Source organism: Carlito syrichta, unplaced genomic scaffold (genome assembly GCF_000164805.1).
Source record: "Carlito syrichta isolate Samal-C Ts95f unplaced genomic scaffold, Tarsius_syrichta-2.0.1 Scaffold303726, whole genome shotgun sequence".
Lineage (NCBI taxonomy): Eukaryota > Metazoa > Chordata > Mammalia > Primates > Tarsiidae > Carlito > Carlito syrichta.
Genome location: NW_007247822.1, coordinates 544,138 through 563,638, shown reverse-complemented (window position 1 = coordinate 563,638; position 19,501 = coordinate 544,138). Strand labels below are relative to the sequence as shown.

The 19,501-nt window shown below is 41.0% G+C and overlaps 1 protein-coding gene across 1 annotated transcript in view; it reads right to left on the bottom strand.

Annotated features, from left to right (window-relative positions):
* The window catches only part of ANK3 (ankyrin 3), a 354,985-nt gene that overhangs the window by 106,241 nt on the left and 229,243 nt on the right, over window positions 1–19,501 (bottom strand). The window contains exon 25 of the mRNA XM_021712923.1: window positions 4,232–4,285. Within this exon, the coding sequence (XP_021568598.1) occupies window positions 4,232–4,285 (54 nt within the window). The remainder of the gene's footprint in view (window positions 1–4,231; window positions 4,286–19,501) is intronic.

The following is a 19,501-nucleotide window of genomic DNA, read 5'->3' as shown; positions in this document are numbered from 1 at the left end:
TTTTCTCTCTTTTTTTTTTTTGAGTTGGAGTCTCACTCTGTCACCCAGACTGGAGTGCAGTGGCTGCTCCCGGCCACCGCAGCCTCGACCTGCTGGGCTCCGGTGATCCTTCCACCTCAGCCTTCCAAGTAGCCAGAATCACAGGCAGGCGCTACCACGCCTGGCTGATTTTTTGATTTATTGTAGAGATGAGGTCTTGCTGCCCAGGTGGGTCTCGAACCCACGGGCTCAGGCAATTCACTCACCTCAGCCTCCCAAGGCGTGGGATTACAGGCTGAGCCACCGAGCCCGGCTGATGGTAAAGTTTTAATGAAAGTAAATATCTATCATCCTTCTTAGATGATTTCAGAAATGGTCACTGTGAAACCAAAAAAAGCCTGGGGTAGGGGTGAGAGCTATCAATACATTTGGCCAAAGGTTGACAAAAATACAGTAGGCTTATGACATTAAGCAAGTGTGCACCTGCCATTTTAGAATGGTGAAAACATCTCTTAAAAGACATGGAATTCAAAGGTAAAGGCAATGGTATTATCTTAATACAGTTTTGTGCAGTGGGTAGTCTGAGGTCAAATCTAAGCTCTACTATTTATTGGTTGGGTGACCTGTGAAACATCATTTAACTGCATGAAGTCATAGTTCCAACCTCTATAAAACTGGGATAATAAGTCTGCCTCTACCCTAAGACCCCGCCGGGGGGATTTAAATGAGATAATGTGCAAAGAAAGTCAGGGTTTAACCAGCACTATTACCATTATTCTGTAATATAGCTTTTCCCAGTGCTCAACTATCTAAATACATGAAATCAAATAGTTAACATTCACTGCTACTATTTATTTATACTGGTAAAGGCAAAGTTCACCACAGCCACAAATTGTCCCTGATTTAGGGTCTGGCTCACACCTTAAATTATCTGATTTAGGGTCTGGCTCAGCATAAGAAGTCAACAAATACTTATTGATTGAACAAATGAATAAGTGAACAATAACAAAAACAAAATTAATTCGCTCTTCCTTCAACAATCATTCTAAAATTATTACACAGTACAATAAACAACTGTACCAAAGATTAGAAAAGAAAGAGATGAACTGCATAGTGGGACTTGTTAACTGCCTCCAATCCATTTTATAATCCAAAAATACGCCGGACTCGGTGGCTCAGCCTGTAATCCTGCGCTTTGGGAGGCTGAGGTGAGTGGATTGCCTGAGCCCGCGGGTTCAAGACCCACTTGGGCAGTGAGACCTCATCTCCACAATAAATCAAAAAAATCAGCCAGGCGTGATAATGCATGCCTGTAATTCCAGCTACTTGGAAGACTGAGGCGGAAGGATCGCCGGAGCCCAGCAAGTTGAGAGGTTGCGGCTGCGGTGACCGGGAGCATGCCACTGCACTCCTGTCTGGGTGACAGAATGAGACTCCAACTCAAAAAAAACACCCAGCCGGGCTCGGTGGCTTAGCCTGTAATCCCGCGCCTTTGGGAAGCTGAGGTGAGTGGGTTCGAGACTCGCCTGGGCAGCGAGACCTCATCTCTACAATAAATCAAAATGAGCCGGGCGGGTAGCGTGCACCTGTAGTTCCAGCTACTTGGAAGGCTGAGGCGGAAGGATCGCCGGAGCCCAGCAGGTCGGCCACTGCACTCCAGTCTGGGCGACAGAGTGAGGCTCCAACTCAAAAAAAAAAAAACCCCAAAAAAACCCACCAAAAATATTTTGGTTAGTGGCAGCTTCAAACAGGTACAACTGTGTGTAAACAAAGCAAGGTAATTCTAGTAATGAATGACAGTCATATATTTATTATTATTATATATTTAGCTTAAAAATATGTTACCAAGAACCATACATTTTCCCTTACTAAAAACTAGTTGTAGAGGTTTATGATTCTTAGATGTGCTTGGTGCAGTGGAATTAACAGTTGTGTTACAGATATTTGACTATTTTCTGGCAGATGGTATTGGTAGCTAGTCTTTAAAGATGTCCTCCCCACCTCCAATGAACCATATCTCTTTTTATCCATGTACTTGTGTAGTGATCTTATTGGAATCTGGATTGGCTGGAGTTTTTAACAATAAAATTCGGGGAAAGCCATTTTGCATAACTGAGTTTGAGTTCAAAGAGACTTTGCAGACTCTCTGAGTCCCAGGAAGGGAGGGAGGGAGGGAAAGATGGAAAGAGGGAGAGAGAGCACCCAGACAGCCTTCAGCTGTTTCTGCCACCCTAACTGAAGTGTCAGACATTCGAATGAAGACACCATCTTGGACATCCAGTCAAGTTCCTCCTCCTCTCAACACTTATTTAACTACAATCTCATGAAAGATCCCAAGAGCCCAGTTGAGCTCAGCTAACTCACAGAACCATGGGAGATAATAATACCTTAAACTACTAAGTTCAGAGCAGGGTTATTATTTAATAATAGTAACTGAAACAGAGAAGAATGAGAAATGACAAGGTCCAAAGGTAAGCCAAAGAGGTCACACACTGGTCGCCTAATGTCTCTTTAATAAATTAGAATTAGCTCTGTAGTGCATTATGTGATTAGTACAAAGTCCAGGAGAACTACAGTGACAAATGCCAATAGAGAATGCCGCATCTATTGCATGTTGACTATATGCCTTTCAAAACTTTTATTTTGAGGACTGATTTTTTTATTGTCAATCTATTTCTGTCAATAACATATAAGAGCCTGGAAATTAAGTAAAAAAGAACAGAAAACTCCCCAAATCCACCGGATCCACCATTAACCAAATAATAAAAGCTGTTTGGAGACATTTCATTTCAATTTCTCAGCTATTTCTCATTCCTAGTCCTATATCATGACTTGGCTCAAAAACAAAAACAAAAACAAAACCAAAAAATAAAAAAACCTCCTAGATCATAATCAATCCATAAACTTTGTCTGCCTTGAAAAACAATACAAAACAGAGTCAGGAACAAAAGAGAAAAAGAAAGAGAATATACTAAATTATATCAGGACTGTGGTACAGGTGTACCCACATTCCTTCATTCCCAGATTCCAAGTCAATGGTCCAGTATATGGTATACTATGCTCAACCCAACATCCTTGCAATCTTTCATTAAGTCCACTAATGATTTTTTTTTGATGCTGAATAAAGGAAACAGTTCTTAGCCTAATATTTAAAAAGTGTTTTCTTGTTCTAGAAGTTCTTTTTTTCTCTTTTCTTTCTCCCTTCTTTTATTCTCTCCTTCTTCCCCACCCCCATGTAATTTTCTCCTAAACGTTTTCCACCTTAAGATCATCACCAAGGAATACTTTTGTTGCTTCTACAGGGATTGAAAGTCATCTTCTCATCTAGCTGGAGACTTGAATTATAGAGAAAGTTCCTTAAAATAACGATACCAAGCTGTATTGTTAAAAACTTTATTCAGAAGTACTTAATTTTGCTTTAAAAGGCAGAATCTCCCCAAAGTATGTATTCTGTGACCATTGTAAAGTTGAAATTAATAGTGCAAAACACCTCCAAATGAATTAATAGTACAAACTCTCCAAATTACATAGGATTTAAAAAGGTAGATTAGAAAGAATGAAAAGAAACACAGTCTTTATACTCTACTGATTTATTAGGAGTTGATTTCTTATAGAGCTCAGCAAATAATCTTACATACAAGCAGTTAATGATCAAACTTAGAAGACTCAAATTTGCCATTGCTTATTCTTTAAAATGTAATTTTTCTGATTATACAGTAAAAAGAAGAAATGAAAACTTGGGAAAATAAATCCTTTAACTATGTTTAGTCTGCATTACAGAAAAGTAGAATGAGAGCACACTATTAAAATTGACACTCATATTTATTGAGCATTTACTATGTTCTAGGCACTGTGTTTGGCGCTTTAAAGTATTATCTCATTTAATTCTAACAATCTTATAAAACAAAATTGTTACTTCCATTTCAAAATAAAACATAGTTTGTAGTGGTGGAATAAATAATCCAAGACCATTCAGAATATGGAACAAATAGGACCCAGAATCAGTTGATTTTACTCTAGACCTCTTCTGTTAACTACTCAGGTGTACTGGCCATACATCAGAATATAAAAAATTGGTGCCCAAAATTTAAGCTCCATGAAGGCACAGGGTTTTGTCTGTTTTGCTCCAAATCCAGTGCCCAAAACAGTACTGGCACATAGTAGGTACTCAATAAATGTGTAGAATGAATGAAAGAGCAGTGATTGCCTTTCAAGATGAGAACTATATTACTGGGCAAGGAGGGAGACTTACTTTTCACGATAAACTCTTGTACCTTGGAAATTTTGTACCATGTGCATCTATTACCTATTCAAAAAATGAATAAAATTAACAAAATAAAGCAAAACAAAATACAGGGACTGCAGGTAAGTCATATAGGCTACGTGTTCCATCTACCAGAAACAGTACTCTTTCATAAGTCTACCAGGTAGATATTAAGTTGTGTATGTGCACCAGTAGATATCCGCAAATGGGCAGTGGAAACACTCCATACATTACGACAGCCTGCCTTCCTTGCTTCTTTAAGAGATGGAAGAGGGCCAGGTTTGGTGGTCAGTCTGTAATCCCAGCTCTTTGGGAGGCCGAGGCAAGTGGGTTGCCTGAGCAGCCTAGGCAACTTGGCGAGACCTTGTCCCTACAATAAAATAAAAAATAGCTGGGCATGGTAGCGCGCATCTGTAGTTCCTGCTACTTGGAAGATTGAGGCGGAAGGATCGCTGGAGCCCAGAAGGTTGATGCTGGGGTGGCCATGAGTGTGCGTGCCACTGCACCCCAGCCTGGGTGAAGGAGTGAGACTCCAACTCAAAAAAAAAAAAAAAAAAAAAAAGAGATGGAAGAGAAGTGAAATGCAAGGCAGAAAGAAGTAATGTGGTAGCTTCCCCATGTTCTAAAGCAGTGGGTCTCAACCTGTAGTAAGCCTCAGAATCACCCATAAATGAGCTCTTCTAACAAATTCCCAAGCGAACTGATGCTGCTGATCCAGGGACAACACTTTGAGAACCACTGGTCTGAAGGATCCTGACAAATAAGTTATCTCATGGGAGTTAAGATCTATTTCCCAGGTGGGAATTACTAGAATAATTAAAATATCAGCTTTAGCAACCCAATTGAGTGCAGGGGTTCTCAAATTTTAATATATATTTGAATCACTTGGGGATCTTGTTAAGATGCAGATGCTGATTTCATAGGTCTAGGGCAGGTCTGGTGTTTCTGCGTGGATGACAGGCTGTCAGGTAACCGCAATGTTTCTGGTCTGCAAACCACAGTTTGCGTAGAGCACACAGTAGTCTCGAGGAAGGAAGTTAAGACCAGGACATATATCGTGTATCTCATTTAATCTTCAACTCTCTGAAGCAGGTTCCATGGTTCCCCTATTATAGATGAAGACACACTTTCAGAGAAGTCAACTTATTTCTCTGACCTCACACATCAAGTCTGTGGCAGAGTTTGGGTTAGAACCCATGCAGTCAGTTCACAGGACCCAAACTCTTAACCGCCACATCATCATGGCAGAAGATGAGTGAGAGGAATTACAGACAAGATGTTAAAAGAGCTCCAAGGAAGGCTTCACATTCAATCGGGTAGGGGTGGGAGAGGCTGAATGGAGAGTGTGCGTGAGTCAAGATAGCCAGAGAGGAGTGGAAAAGAGAAGCCAGCCACTCCCAGCCAGAGGACACAGCATGAGAGGGAAAGAATGGGAACACTCCCAGATGGCAAGCAGCCAGCTTTACTGAAGGCAAACGAGTCGTAGGACATAAGCCCATTTTTTTTAGGGACCTTGAATTCGGAATGTATAATAACAGTTGCCATCTAAGCGCTGAGCAACGCCTATCCATCAATGGGTGGAAATGCAGCTACTTTGTTGACTCACCCTCAAAGCTCTCTCTCATTCTCATGCTCCCCTGCCCTAATTCTAATCCTCTCTCAGGAAACAGCATAGACAGGCATATTCATCTAACAAGGAAAGTGGAACTCCTGTTTACTAGGCATCTAATGATATGCCAGTCACTGTTCTAAATACTTCATATTATTTCTTTTCATCTTCACAGTTACTATGAGGAATCTTTCCCCTGAAGATCAAAATAAGGGACATAAAAATACAGATAGTTTTGAAGAACAAAAATATTTTCTATCAAATCAAAACCTTAATAAATAGATTTCTATCTCATCCCACATTCAGACAATATATTTTCAGCCTATAGAATCCAAATGACTCTAGCTGTTCACATTACTTTTCCCTTGATCTTCTGGTATTTTCATTCTCAAAAAAAAAAAAAAAAAAAAAAGCAAGAAAGCAGTAGGAAAGAAAAGGAACATGGGAGGATGAGGACCCTGATCCATTCAAACTGTGATTCTCAAAATCTAATTCTATCCCAGAGTTACACAATGGTTAGCAGGAAAGGTCCTTAGATTCCTTTTGTTTTTCAGTTTGGAGCAAGAGTTTGTGTGATCCAGGTTTCCTGTGAATGCTCTGAGGCGACGGTGTGTGGAGGATGGAATCCTGCCACCTACTTCAGAAGCCCAGACCAGGGCTGGAGGGCTGCACCGCTCACGAGAAGTGCTGGGAGCCCAGCTCACACTCCAGTACCTTCTGGCATGGCTGAAATCTCAGAGAGGTTGATAGCCCCATGCTCAAGGTAAAGAACAGCATGAGTGCTCACTCCCTTCCCCCTTTACTTTCCACCTGTCCCCTCAGTTAGAAATGAGCAGAAGATGGGGGAGGGTGGGTCTTCACTTTAACCTTTTGTTTGCTTTCACCTTCTGTCAGTAGTTGTTCTTTCAAAACATAAACACTGGGTGGAATATATTTTCTTGTTTTCCTTCTCAAAATGGGTGATAACTGCAGAATAAGTTGAGAAAATAGTTAGGAATAGATGAGGAATAGGTGAATAGTGAGGAACAGATCAAATAAGTTTCCTTGACAAGGCTGAAGAGGTATGTTCTCACGTTAAGGGATATATGCGGCCCCTATGAGAGGGCCATCTGTGGCATTCTTCTTTCTTGTCCCTAGCTCCAGGTACTAGCTTTGCAGGTGGCCAAAACAAGAATTCAGTTTGAATAATAAAGTTTGCACATTTTTTTTTGAGTTGGAGTCTCACTCTGTTGCCCAGGCTAGAGTGCAGTAGGCACACTCATGGCTACCCCAGCGTCGAACTGCTGGGCACCGGCAATCCTTCCACCTCAGCCTTCCAAGCAGCCAGAACTACAGGTGTGCACTACCATGCCTGGCTAATTTTTCTTTATTGTACAGACGAGGTCTCAACAAGTTGCCTGGGCTGGTCTCGAACCGCAGGCTTAGGCAATCCACTCGTCTCAGCCTCCCAAAGGTTTGCATACTTTTTAAACAACAACAAGAACAAATTGCAATTATTCCATAGAACAGATGGCTATTTCTGCTCAGGCTATTTTAAGGGCACAAACCCAATTTGATTATTTGCTTTTAAGCATGATTCTGTTCTTTGTGGCTAGATATGCTTCTTTTCCAAAAACTATATAGCAGCTTACTGCTCCTTAATCCAGGCTAGATATAGTTTCTAAAGTAAACATGCATGACTCAGTGTTGGAACTTTTCCAGACGTAGCAATGAAAAATGTCCTCTGTGATCTTGGTTGGGTTAATAAACAAACCCATCCCAGAAAGGAAAGAGAATTCAGGTCTTTCCTGTAAAAAGGTAGAAAAAGACAATGTTGGGACAGACACTATCATTTTTTTCACATTCTTATCAATACTCCTTGTCCCTGATGCAGAAATTCCCTTTAGTCCTCTAACTCAGATTAAACACTGCTCGGACTTGGTCAAATGAGCACTGACATTTTAAGACAAAATGCAGGTAGGAAGGAGTACAAGATTACTTCCACACTTACGCTGTTCTCATTATCTAAAATCTATGCCTCTTGTAAAGAAGAGTAGACAATGAATTAATTACTAGCCACAAACTAGCCCTGTGAAATCAGGCACTAAAATGTTGGTTCCTACATGCAGAGAAATCAGATAGTTAAATTCAAGGTGGCAGGGTCACGCCAACAGGCTTCCTCTTCTATTCATTCTTCCTTAGCTATCTGTCTAGCCTCACCTCCAAATCCAGACCTCATTAGTCTCATCACTGACTAGGAATATAAGGACTATGTGTATAATACAAAAGCACATCCACTGTTCCCATACTTGGGTACACTTTGTAGGAAAGGATTTGGCCTCTTCCCTCTGTTATACCCAAATGGACTATCACTGTACTGGGCAATAAACTCCCATTTATTGGTTTGTTTTACATTTCCCACCTATATCCCAAAGATTTGTCAAAGTAAAGACACGTGGGGCCTGTTCTCAGTTCTCATTCTCACCGAGGGTCTGGACCCCGGTGATCAGACCACCCCTGCCCGTTTGTGAATCTTCCTCCTGGTTTTCTAACTCCTCTTGCTCCCAGCTCTCTGCCCAACACTCTGCCTTCCCCTGGCCCATTCATTTTCACTGCTATGATCCCCGAGTTCACCTTCTACTTTCTTTTCTCTGTTATAAAGATTCTAATGCAAGGGGAAGGGACTAAACAGGTGGTCTGATTAGAATCAACTAACACAGGAAGCAGGTCATACTTTTCAGGTAGATGGGCAAGGACAGAGATAATTAAGAGGGAAAAAACCACATTCAAAATTACAGTATATTTTGCAGAAATGAAAAAGACAGCCTGCTGTCTGCAGTAAACAAGCATGCTTCATTCCTTGCCATCTCTTAAATGTTTCACAGCCTGCTCCAGGGGCTCATTCTGTCATAGCTTCTTCTTCTTCTTTTTTTTTTTTTGAGTTGGAGTCTCAATCTGTTGCCCAGACTGGAGTGCAATAGCATGCTCCCAGCCACCGCAGCCTTGACCTGCTGGGCTCCGGCGATTCTTCTGCCTCACCCTTCTAAGTAGCCAGAACTACCTGTGTGTGCTACCACACCCGGCTAATTTTTTTGTTTTTTAAAATTTATTGTAGAGATGAGGTCTCGCCAAGTTGCCTGGGTAGGTCTTGAACCCATGGGCTCAGGCAATCCACTCACCTCAGTCTCCCAAAGTGCTGGGGTTACAGGCTGAGCCACTGAGCCTGGCCCTGCCATAGCTGCTTCTTCTTCTTCTTTTTTTTTGAGTTGGAGTCTCACTCTGTCGCCCAGACTGGAGTGCAGTGGCCGCTCCCGGCCACCACAGCCTCGACCTGCTAGGCTCCGGTGATCCTTCCGCCTCAGCCTTCCAGGTAGCTGGAACTATAGGCGCGTGCTACCACGCCTGGCTAATTTTTGATTTATTGTAGAGATGAGGTCTTGCCAAGTTGCCCAGGCGGGTCTCGAACCCGCAGGCTCAGGCAATCCGCTCACCTCAGCTTCCCAAATGCACGGGATTACAGGCTGAGCCACTGAGCCTGGCTAATTTTTTGATTTATTATAGAAATGAGGTCTCGCCAAGTTGCCCAGGTGGGTCTCGAACCCGCGGGCTCAGGCAATCCACTCACCTCAGTCTCCCAAAGTGCTGGGGTTACAGGCTGAGCCACTGAGCCTGGCCCTGCCATAGCTGCTTCTTCTTCTTCTTTTTTTTTGAGTTGGAGTCTCACTCTGTCGCCCAGACTGGAGTGCAGTGGCCGCTCCCGGCCACCACAGCCTCGACCTGCTAGGCTCCGGTGATCCTTCCGCCTCAGCCTTCCAGGTAGCTGGAACTATAGGCGCGTGCTACCACGCCTGGCTAATTTTTGATTTATTGTAGAGATGAGGTCTTGCCAAGTTGCCCAGGCGGGTCTCGAACCCGCAGGCTCAGGCAATCCGCTCACCTCAGCTTCCCAAATGCACGGGATTACAGGCTGAGCCACTGAGCCTGGCTAATTTTTTGATTTATTATAGAAATGAGGTCTCGCCAAGTTGCCCAGGTGGGTCTCGAACCCGCGGGCTCAGGCAATCCACTCACCTCAGTCTCCCAAAGTGCTGGGGTTACAGGCTGAGCCACTGAGCCTGGCCCTGCCATAGCTGCTTCTTCTTCTTCTTTTTTTTTGAGTTGGAGTCTCACTCTGTCGCCCAGACTGGAGTGCAGTGGCCGCTCCCGGCCACCACAGCCTCGACCTGCTAGGCTCCGGTGATCCTTCCGCCTCAGCCTTCCAGGTAGCTGGAACTATAGGCGCGTGCTACCACGCCTGGCTAATTTTTGATTTATTGTAGAGATGAGGTCTTGCCAAGTTGCCCAGGCGGGTCTCGAACCCGCAGGCTCAGGCAATCCACTCACCTCAGCCTCCCAAGGCATAGGATTACAGGCTGAGCCACCGAGCCTGGCTTGCCATAGCTTCTTAAAGGAAAAGGTTAGCGGGCTCGGTGGCTCAGCCTGTAATCCCACACTTTGGGAGGCCGAGGTGAGTGGATTACCTAGCCTGCAGGTTCGAGACCTGCCTGGGCAACTTGGTGAGACCTCATCTCTACAATAAATAAAAAAATTAGCTGGGTGTGATAGTGCGCACCTGTAGTTCCAGCTACTTGGAAGGCTGAGGCGGAAGGACTGCTGGAGCCCAGCAGGTCGAGGCTGCGGTGGCTGGGAGCAGTCACTGCACTCCAGTATGGGCGACCGAGTGAGACTCCAACTCAAAAAAAAATAAAATAAAAAATAAAAAGGAAAAGGATATACTTGCTTTGACCTTCCTTGCCTACGTTAGGACTAGTGTATTCTGTGACTATATCCACAATATTGCAGGCAGATATGGCAGCTGCTGAAGCCACCAAAGGTTCCTGAGGCTTGTGCATTTGACTGGAACTTTCCAGGAAGTTTCTCCCTTGGCTTTCAGAACCCACTCCTCACCTTTTTCCCTCCATTCCTCACCACACCTTCTCCATATCCTTTAGCATTCCTCTTCCTCTTAAATGTCAGCATGCCCAGAATTTTCTAAAACCGCTTTTCTTCCTTTCTTTGCCCTGCCCTGAGGACTTCATCCAGGCCAGTGCCCAGCACCCTTGTTACCCCTTCCAGGTGCTGAGCTGTCCTGTGGGTCTGTGCTTTCCTGTCTTTGACACTTTGGCCAAAAAGTTTTCTAAACTAAGAACACGTCTCTCCAATGACCCTGCTTTTACTCCGGCAAAATTGCTCTTGTCCAAATCCTATCTATATTTTACAAGGCTTTTTAAGTTCTCTTTTGAGATTTTAGTCATTACCCAGAATTTCCTTGTCACCTGATCTGTTCTTCTCTTACAGCATTTCATTGAGTAGAGAGTCTAAGCCAAAAAACTAAATTCAAATTCCAGTTTCCTTGACTGTGTGAATCTGAACAAATATCTCAAACGCTTTGAGCTTGATTCCTTAATATAATTAGGGCTCATGATACTTTAAACTGAGGCTTTAAATTTGGACTAAATGTAAATTAGGAGTAAAAATAGTACTAATAATGCTGTCAGGTACTTTGAGAGAATTAGCCAAGATAAAGTACCAAGTAACTAACATTACTGAATTCTTACCTTGTATTTCATTTAAATTTATAATAACCCAGCAGCAACGGGCTCTTATCTAAATTACAAGACAACGTTCATGATAGCGTGGGGGTTAAGTACAAGGATTTGACTGTCAGCCTCAGCAGTGACTTGTCGTGTGATCTTGATCAAGGTCTTTAACTTTGCTGAAATTTATTTTATACATCTATAAGATAGAAATAACAATGGCTCCTACTTAGATAATCACTGTGAAGGTTATATGACATAATGCATGAAATGTGGCTAGCTTAATGCCAAACACATAGAAAGGCTCAATATATGGTAAGCACTTTATTTACAACGGTGAGAGTATTCATTTATATGAAATCCTGAGGAGGAACAGAAACATATGTAAATGTATAGAATTAAGTCAGTAGATATATTATTTCACGAATGAGGGCACACATATATATGTTCTAAGAGGTATGATAAGCCAGGCTCGGTGGCTCAGCCTGTAATCCCGCGCCTTTGGGAGGCTGAGGTGAGTGGATTGCCTGAGCCCATGGGTTCGAGACCCACCTGGGCAGGCGAGACCTCATCTCTACAATAAATCAAAAAATCAGCCGGGCGTGGTAGCACATGCCTATAATTCCGGCTACTTAGAAGGCTGAAGTGGAAGGATCGCCGGAGCCCAGCAGGTCGAGGCTGCGGTGGCCGGGAGCGGCCACTGCACTCCAGTCTGGGTGACAGAGTGAGACTCCAACTCAAAAAAAAAAAAGAGCTATGATAGTGACCAGGACAACTATGACCCTGTGGAGCTAAGAGTCTAGTTTGAAAGAAAATAGAAATAGACAAAATTGGCCAGGTGCATTAGTTCACACCTGTAATTCTAGCACTTTGGGAGGCTGAGGTGGGAGGATTGCTTAAGGCCAGGAGTTCAAGTGAGATTTCATTTCTTAAATAAAAAGAAAGAAAGAAAGAAAGAAAGAAAGAAAGAAAGAAATAGACAAAACTAATCATGAGTTGTCAAACTATAATCCATGGGCCAAATTTTTGTAAATGTGGCCTATTTTCGTGAATAAGCTTTATTTTCACACAATCATACCTTCTGGTTTGGGTATTGTCTCTGGTTGCTTTTATGCTATAAAGGTCGAGTTGGATTGATGTGACAGATATTCAAATGGCCTGAACATTTAAGTATATTAACCACTAGCCCTTTACAGAAAAAGTCTTCTGATCTCTAACATTAGTGATTCATAAAATCAGATGTGTATTAGGAAGAAATAAGAAAGTACAAGTGAATGGACACAGGAGAGGAGGTAGCCAGGGCTTATATCACATAGGACTTATTGACCATGGTAAGGGACTGGAATCACTCTAAATGCAATGCCAAGCCTTGGGAGGGTTTAGTTTTAGTTTTGTATTTGTACAACTTCAGGGGTGTATTTGCATTATTTGAGGGTTGGCTACTTCTATTATGAAATACAGCAACCACACAGATGAGTACATAAAATGAAAATGTACATTTTAACCAACTGTTATAAAATAAACACCATCCAGGTCAAACAACAGTACATCAACAGCACCTCAGAAGTCTTCCACATCCTTCCTCCGTATCATGGTCCTCTCTTTCCTTCCCAAGTTCATCACTTTCTTTATATTATTTTCTGTGCTTTTTTTTTAAACCTAATTTTACAATCATGGTTTATTGTCACTTGGCTTTGATAAATTTCTTTGTCTTTGCATAACCTAACACTTAGCAATTACACTCCTAGATTTACATTCTACAGAAATGTATGCATATGTGTACCAGGACACTTACATAAGAAGGTTTTTGTAGAAGTTTTGTTTGCAACAGTCCCAAACTAGAAACAATCCACACTTCCATCAACAGTAGAGTGGACAACTTAATTACAATACAGGCAGATAATGGAATATTAATGAAAATAAATGAACTTCCATTATGTGCAACAGTCTGAATAAATCTTAAAAGCATAAATATAAGCTTTGGAGTATTTTAAAGCTGGGGAGTAGAATAAATATGATCCAATTTATATCTTTTCTTTTTTTGGAGTTGGAGTCACACTCTGTCACCCAGGCTAGAGTGCAGTGGCAACTCACAGCCACCACAGCCTTGACCTGTGGGGCTCAGGTAATCCTTCTGCCTCAGCCTTCCAAGTAGCTGGAACTACAGGCATGCACCACCATGTCCGGCTAATTTTTTTTTTTTTTTAATTGTGGAGATGAGGTCTCATCAAGTTGCCCATGCTGGTCTTGAACCCATGAGCTCAGGCAATCCTCTTACCTTGGCCTCCCAAAGTGCTAGGATTATAGACGTCAGCCACCATGCCCAACCCCAATTTATGTCTTTAAAGAGTTGCTGTGGATATTGTGCAGAAAGCTGAGTTTTTGGGGTCAGAGTAGAGGTGAAGCCCCAAAGGAAGGAGGCTCCTGCAGTATTCCATGTGAGAGATGCTGGTGGGCTGGATTAGGGTGGGGTGATGGAGACAGAGAGGAGAAGAGGTATTTGAGAGGTATTCTGGAAGTAGGACTGATATGGCTTGCTGATAGAGTGGACAGGAGTGGTATGAAAAGGAATACTGCCTATAACCTACAAGTTTTGGCTTGGGTGATGGAGCCATTTACTGGTAAGATGGAGAAAGGTGGGAAGAGACACAATTTTGAAGGGGTATATTTAGGTCATGGTGAATTAAGATATCTGTGAGAACCTAAATGGAAATGTACCTAGTTGTATAAATAGAAAATGAGGGTGAAAATCACCAAACAATTCCAATTTCAAGGATAAGATACCAATGATGGAACAGACCCTGCTTTAGAATAAAGGCTCCTGTCCCAGTCCACTTATCTTTTTTAGCTGGAAACTCATTTAAGTTCATCAAGTATTCTTTGAGGTACAGTTATCCCTTGGGAGAGTCATTACAAAGCTGTTTTTATCAGTTTAATACATAGTCTAGGATTGTCTCAGTCTAAAAGGAGGAAAAAGTAACACATAGATACATCTTCACCTTGCCTGTTCTCAGAAACCTGCAAGACTATTCTTCCCTTGAGTGTCCCTTCATTTTGATGCAACTGACCAAACACGTATTGAAGATCTGCTGTGTGCCAAGTACTATACTGGATTCTTGGGACAAAACAGAGAATAAGATTTGTACTTTGCTTCTGGCACTTAGAAATTACCATTTTGACTTTATCACCGAGGGATGTATCCAGTTATGTAACATCTATTTGAAAGGCCAATTATAAGCAGAGAAATCTCAAGCAAAAGGCAAAATAATATGATTTGAGAAGTACTTGTAAAATGATACAATTTCAGGTGAAGAATAATTTCTGCTGCTGCTAAGAACAGCAATGACATAATAGCAACCAACCCCTTGTAACACCTGAGGGCAACCTAATTTCCATGGCCTCTTTCCAGATATATCCAGTAAATCACATAATATTCCCATTGATTTATGATGATGATTAGAAGATTAGGATAGCAGGGTAGTCCTAGGCATTTGGCAAGAAGAGATCCCCAAGGGTATTATTTTCCTGCTGGTTTTCTTGAGATCCAACTTCACATTTCCCAAAGTAATTCCTCCTGATTTTTTGAGTTTTGAATTCTGCCAAATCAAACTCTATTTATTCTCTTGTAATTGAGAGTACTTTGATATGCTTGCTAAAACTACTAGATTTAAGTTCTTAAAGTCTATCTGAAATTATGTTTATATTTATTTCACTTGAATTTCCCATCTTGGTCCACATGTATTTTTTGCTAAATAGTCAGAGAAAGGAACAAAATTTCTTATGTAGTCTCATCAAAGTTCTTTAAAAAATAATTGTTATTTTACAGGGGAGAGGAGGCAGAACAAGATGGCCAAACAGAACCCCTCTTGGGTGACCACTTCCCACAGAGACATCAAGTGGAACAACTATCCATGCAAGAAAGCATCTTCATAAAAACCAAAAAAATCAATAAGCAATCACAGTACCTGACTTTAAAATAATATCAAGGAAAGAGACATCAGAGGAGATAGGAAAGATAGTCTTGCATTGCCTACACCCTCCTACTCCTAACTCTAAGTAACAGAATGTGAAGAGAAAATCTGTGTACTTGCAGGAGAGAGAGTGAGGTAAGTGTGGGTCTTTGCATTAGAACTCAGTGCTGCCCCATCACAGTGGAACACAACATAGGGCAGAATTCTACCAGTGCCCACAGAGGGAATATTTAGACCAGCCCTGGGTCAGAGGGAAATCCTTTGCCCAAGCAGGAGGAACTCAGGTCTGGCAGGCTTCGGCACCAGCTGACTATTGTGGCCTGCTGACTAAAGTGACCTGGAAACCAGAATAAATTTGAGGACAGTCAGGCCGCAAGGACTGAAAGTCCTTGGGCAAGTGTTGGTGCTGCACTAGTCTTGGAGGTGGTAGACTTGGGGTATAATCCAGTGTGACACCAGCTGTGGTGACCATGGGAGTACCTGCATTGCTCCCAACTCTAGGCAGTGCAGTGCAGGAAGAAACTTTTTCCACTTGGGGAAAGAAGAGGTAAGAGTACAAAGGATTTTGCCTTACAACTTGGGTACCAGCTCAGATGCAATACTATAAATCTCTTGGTGGATTCCTGAAGGTCCCAGTTTGGTGCTTTTGCTCCTGGATGGTGTTTCTAAACTCACCCTGAGTGAGAAGGGAATCCATTATCTTGATGGGATGGGCACAGACCTAGCATAATTTACCACCTGCTGACTTAAGTGGCCTTGGGCCTTGAATAAACAGCAGCAGGCAGGTAATAGTGGCCACAAGTCTTGGGTGAATCCTAATACTGTGTTGGACTATAAGGCTTCAGAGCAGTGCCAGCTGTGGTGACCACAAGAATGCCTACACCACACCCTTCCCCAAACTGTAGGCAGTCCAGTGTGAAGAAAGATTCCTGCTTGGGGAAAGAGAGTAAATGGCTTTGCCTGGTAACTCAAGGAATTCTCGCTTATCTTCCCCAAGTCCACCAACAGTATGTATCTAGGAGTCTGAAAGAGCTGTAGCATTCTTGGACTTAGGGCCCTATGTAGGTGCTAACACTGTAATCAGTATCTTTTGAATTCTTAAAAAGCCCTCACAACAAAACAAAACAAAAAAACAGGTACAAATAAGACCAGACAACAAAGACTGGAGTAAATACCTAACTCTTCAAATGCCCAGACATTGACAAACATCTACAAACATCAGCAACATCCAGGAAAACATGAACTCGCCTAGCAGACTAAACAAGACACTGGTAACCAACCCTGAGTGACAGAAATATGTAATCCTTTAGACAAAAAATTCAAAATAGCTATCATAAAGAAGCTCAATGAACTTTAAGATAACACTGAAAAGGAATTTAGAATAATATTAGAGAAACTTAACAAAAACATTGAAATGAGAAAAATCAAGTAGAACTTCTGGAGTTGGAAAATTCAAATGTGAAACTGAAAAATGCAACAGAGTCTCTCAACAGAAGAACTGATAAAGCAGAAGAAAGAATTAGTAAGCTTGAAAGCAGGTTATATGAAAATACACAGACAGAAGAGAAAAAAATAAGAAAGCATACCTACAAGATCTAGAAAATAGCCTCAAAAGGGCACTCTAAGAGTTATTTGCCTCAAAGAGGATGCAGAAAGAAAAATTAGGATGAATACCTTATTCAAAAAAATAATAACAATAATCAAACAAATAAATAAACAAATAATAAAGATCTAAAGATCTTTCTAGAGAAAGATATGAATGCACAGGTTAAAGAAGGTCAAAGACCACCAAGAAGAGTCAACTCAAATAAGACTACCTCAAGGCACACAATAATCAAATTCTCAAAGATCAAAGATAACGAAAGAATCCTAAAAGCAGCAATATTATGAGCAACTATATGACAATAAATTGGAAAAACTAAAAGAAATGGATATATTTCTAAACACATACAACCTACCAAGATGGAACCATGAAGAAATAACCTGAATAGCAAGTAAAGAGATAGAAGCAGTAATAAAAAGTATCCCATTAAAGGAAAGTGCAGGACTAGATGGTTTCACTGCTGAATTCTACCAAACATTTAAAGAACTAATACCAATTCTCCTCAAACTATTCCAAAAAATCATGAAGGAGAAAATAGTTCCAAACTCATTCTATGAGGCCATTATTACCCTTGGATACCAAAACAGACAAAGTTGCAACAACAACAAAAATAAAACTATTGACCAATATCTCTGATGAACATAGATATAAAACTCTCCAACAAAATACTAGCAAACTGAATACAACAACATACTAAAAAATTGCTCATCATGATCAAGTGGGATCCATTCCAGGGATGCAAGGATAGTTCAACACATGCATCAATAAATGTGATATATCATATTAACAGACTGAAAGACAAAATATATGCAAACATTAATTTCAATAGATGCCAAAAAAGCATTCAATTAAAAATTCAAAGAATATTCATAAAAAACTCAAAAAGGGGAGGGGGAATAAAAGGAACAAACCTTGACACAATAAAAACTATGTATGACAAACCCCCAGCTAGTATCATACTGAATGAGGAAAAACTGAAAGCCGTTCCTCTAAGATCTGGAAGAAGACAGGGATTCTAATTTTTACCACATTCATTGAACATAGTACTAAAACTCCTACCCAGAGAAATTAGAAAAGAAAAACAAAACAAAAACAAGGAAAAAAACATGGCATTCTAATTTGGAAAGAAAGAAGTAAAATTAGTCTTGAAAGCAGGCAATATGATCTTATATTTAGAAAAATCTAAATACTCCATCAAAAAACTCTGAACTACTAAACAATTTCAGTGAATTTGCAGGACACAAAAATCAACACACAAAAATCAGTAGCATTTTTATATGTCAACTGCAAATAAACTCAAAAAGAAACCAAGAAAATAATCTCATTAACCACAGCTACAAATATAATAAAATTACTCAGAAATAAAATTAACTGAAGAAGTAAAATATCTCTACAATAAAAACTATAAATGATGAAAGAACGTAAAGAGGACACACACAAAATGGAAATATATTCAATGCTCATGGATTGGAAGACTCGATATTGTTAAAATGGTCATACTATCCAAAGAAATCTACAGATTTGATGTAACCCCTCTCAAAATATCATGACATTCTTCACAGAAATACAAAAAATTATCCTTAAATTTATATGTAACCACAAAAGACTCAGAATAGCCAAAGCAATCCTAAGCAAAAAGAACAAAGCTGGAGACATCACATTACCTGACCTCAAACTGTACCACAAAGCTACAGTAACAGTATGGTTCTGGCATAAAAAACAGACACATAGGCCAGTAGAATAGAATAGAGAACCCAGATACAAATCCCTGCATTTGCAGTTAACTCATTTTCCACAAAGTTACCAAGAACATGCATTAAAGAAAGGAGAGTCTCTTTGATAAATGGTGGTGGGAAATCTGGATATCCATTGCAGAATGAAACTAGACCCCTGTGGCCTACCACATACAACAACTAAATCAACATGGGTTAAAGACTTAAATCTAAGACTTAAAAATATGAAACTAGGCAAGGCTTGGTGGCTGAGTTTATAATCCCAGTACTTTGTGAGGCTGAGACAAGTGGATTGCATGAGCCCACGGGTTTGAGACCAGCCCAGGCAAATTGGTGAGACCTCATTTCTACAATAAATAAATTTCAAAAATTAGTTGGGTATGGTAGCGTGTGCCTGTAGTTCTGGCTACTTGGAAGGCTGAGGTGGAAGGATCACTGGAGCCCAGCAGGTCGACACTGGGGTGGCTGTGAGCTTGCCACTGAACTCCAGCCTGGGAGATGGAGTGACACTCCGACTTGGAAAAAAAAAAAAAGAAAATATAAAACTAGTAGAAAAAACATTGTGTAAAGACATTTGTCTGGGCAAGGATTTTTTTTAGTAAGACCTCAAAAGTTTGGGCAACCCAAGCAAAAATAAACAAATGAGATTACATCAACCTAAAAAGCTTCTTCACAGCAAAGGAAACAATCAACAAAGAGACAACCCACAGAATGGTGGAAAATATTTGCAAAATACCCGTCTGAATAACCAGCATATGTAAGGAGCTCAAATAATCCAATAGGGAAA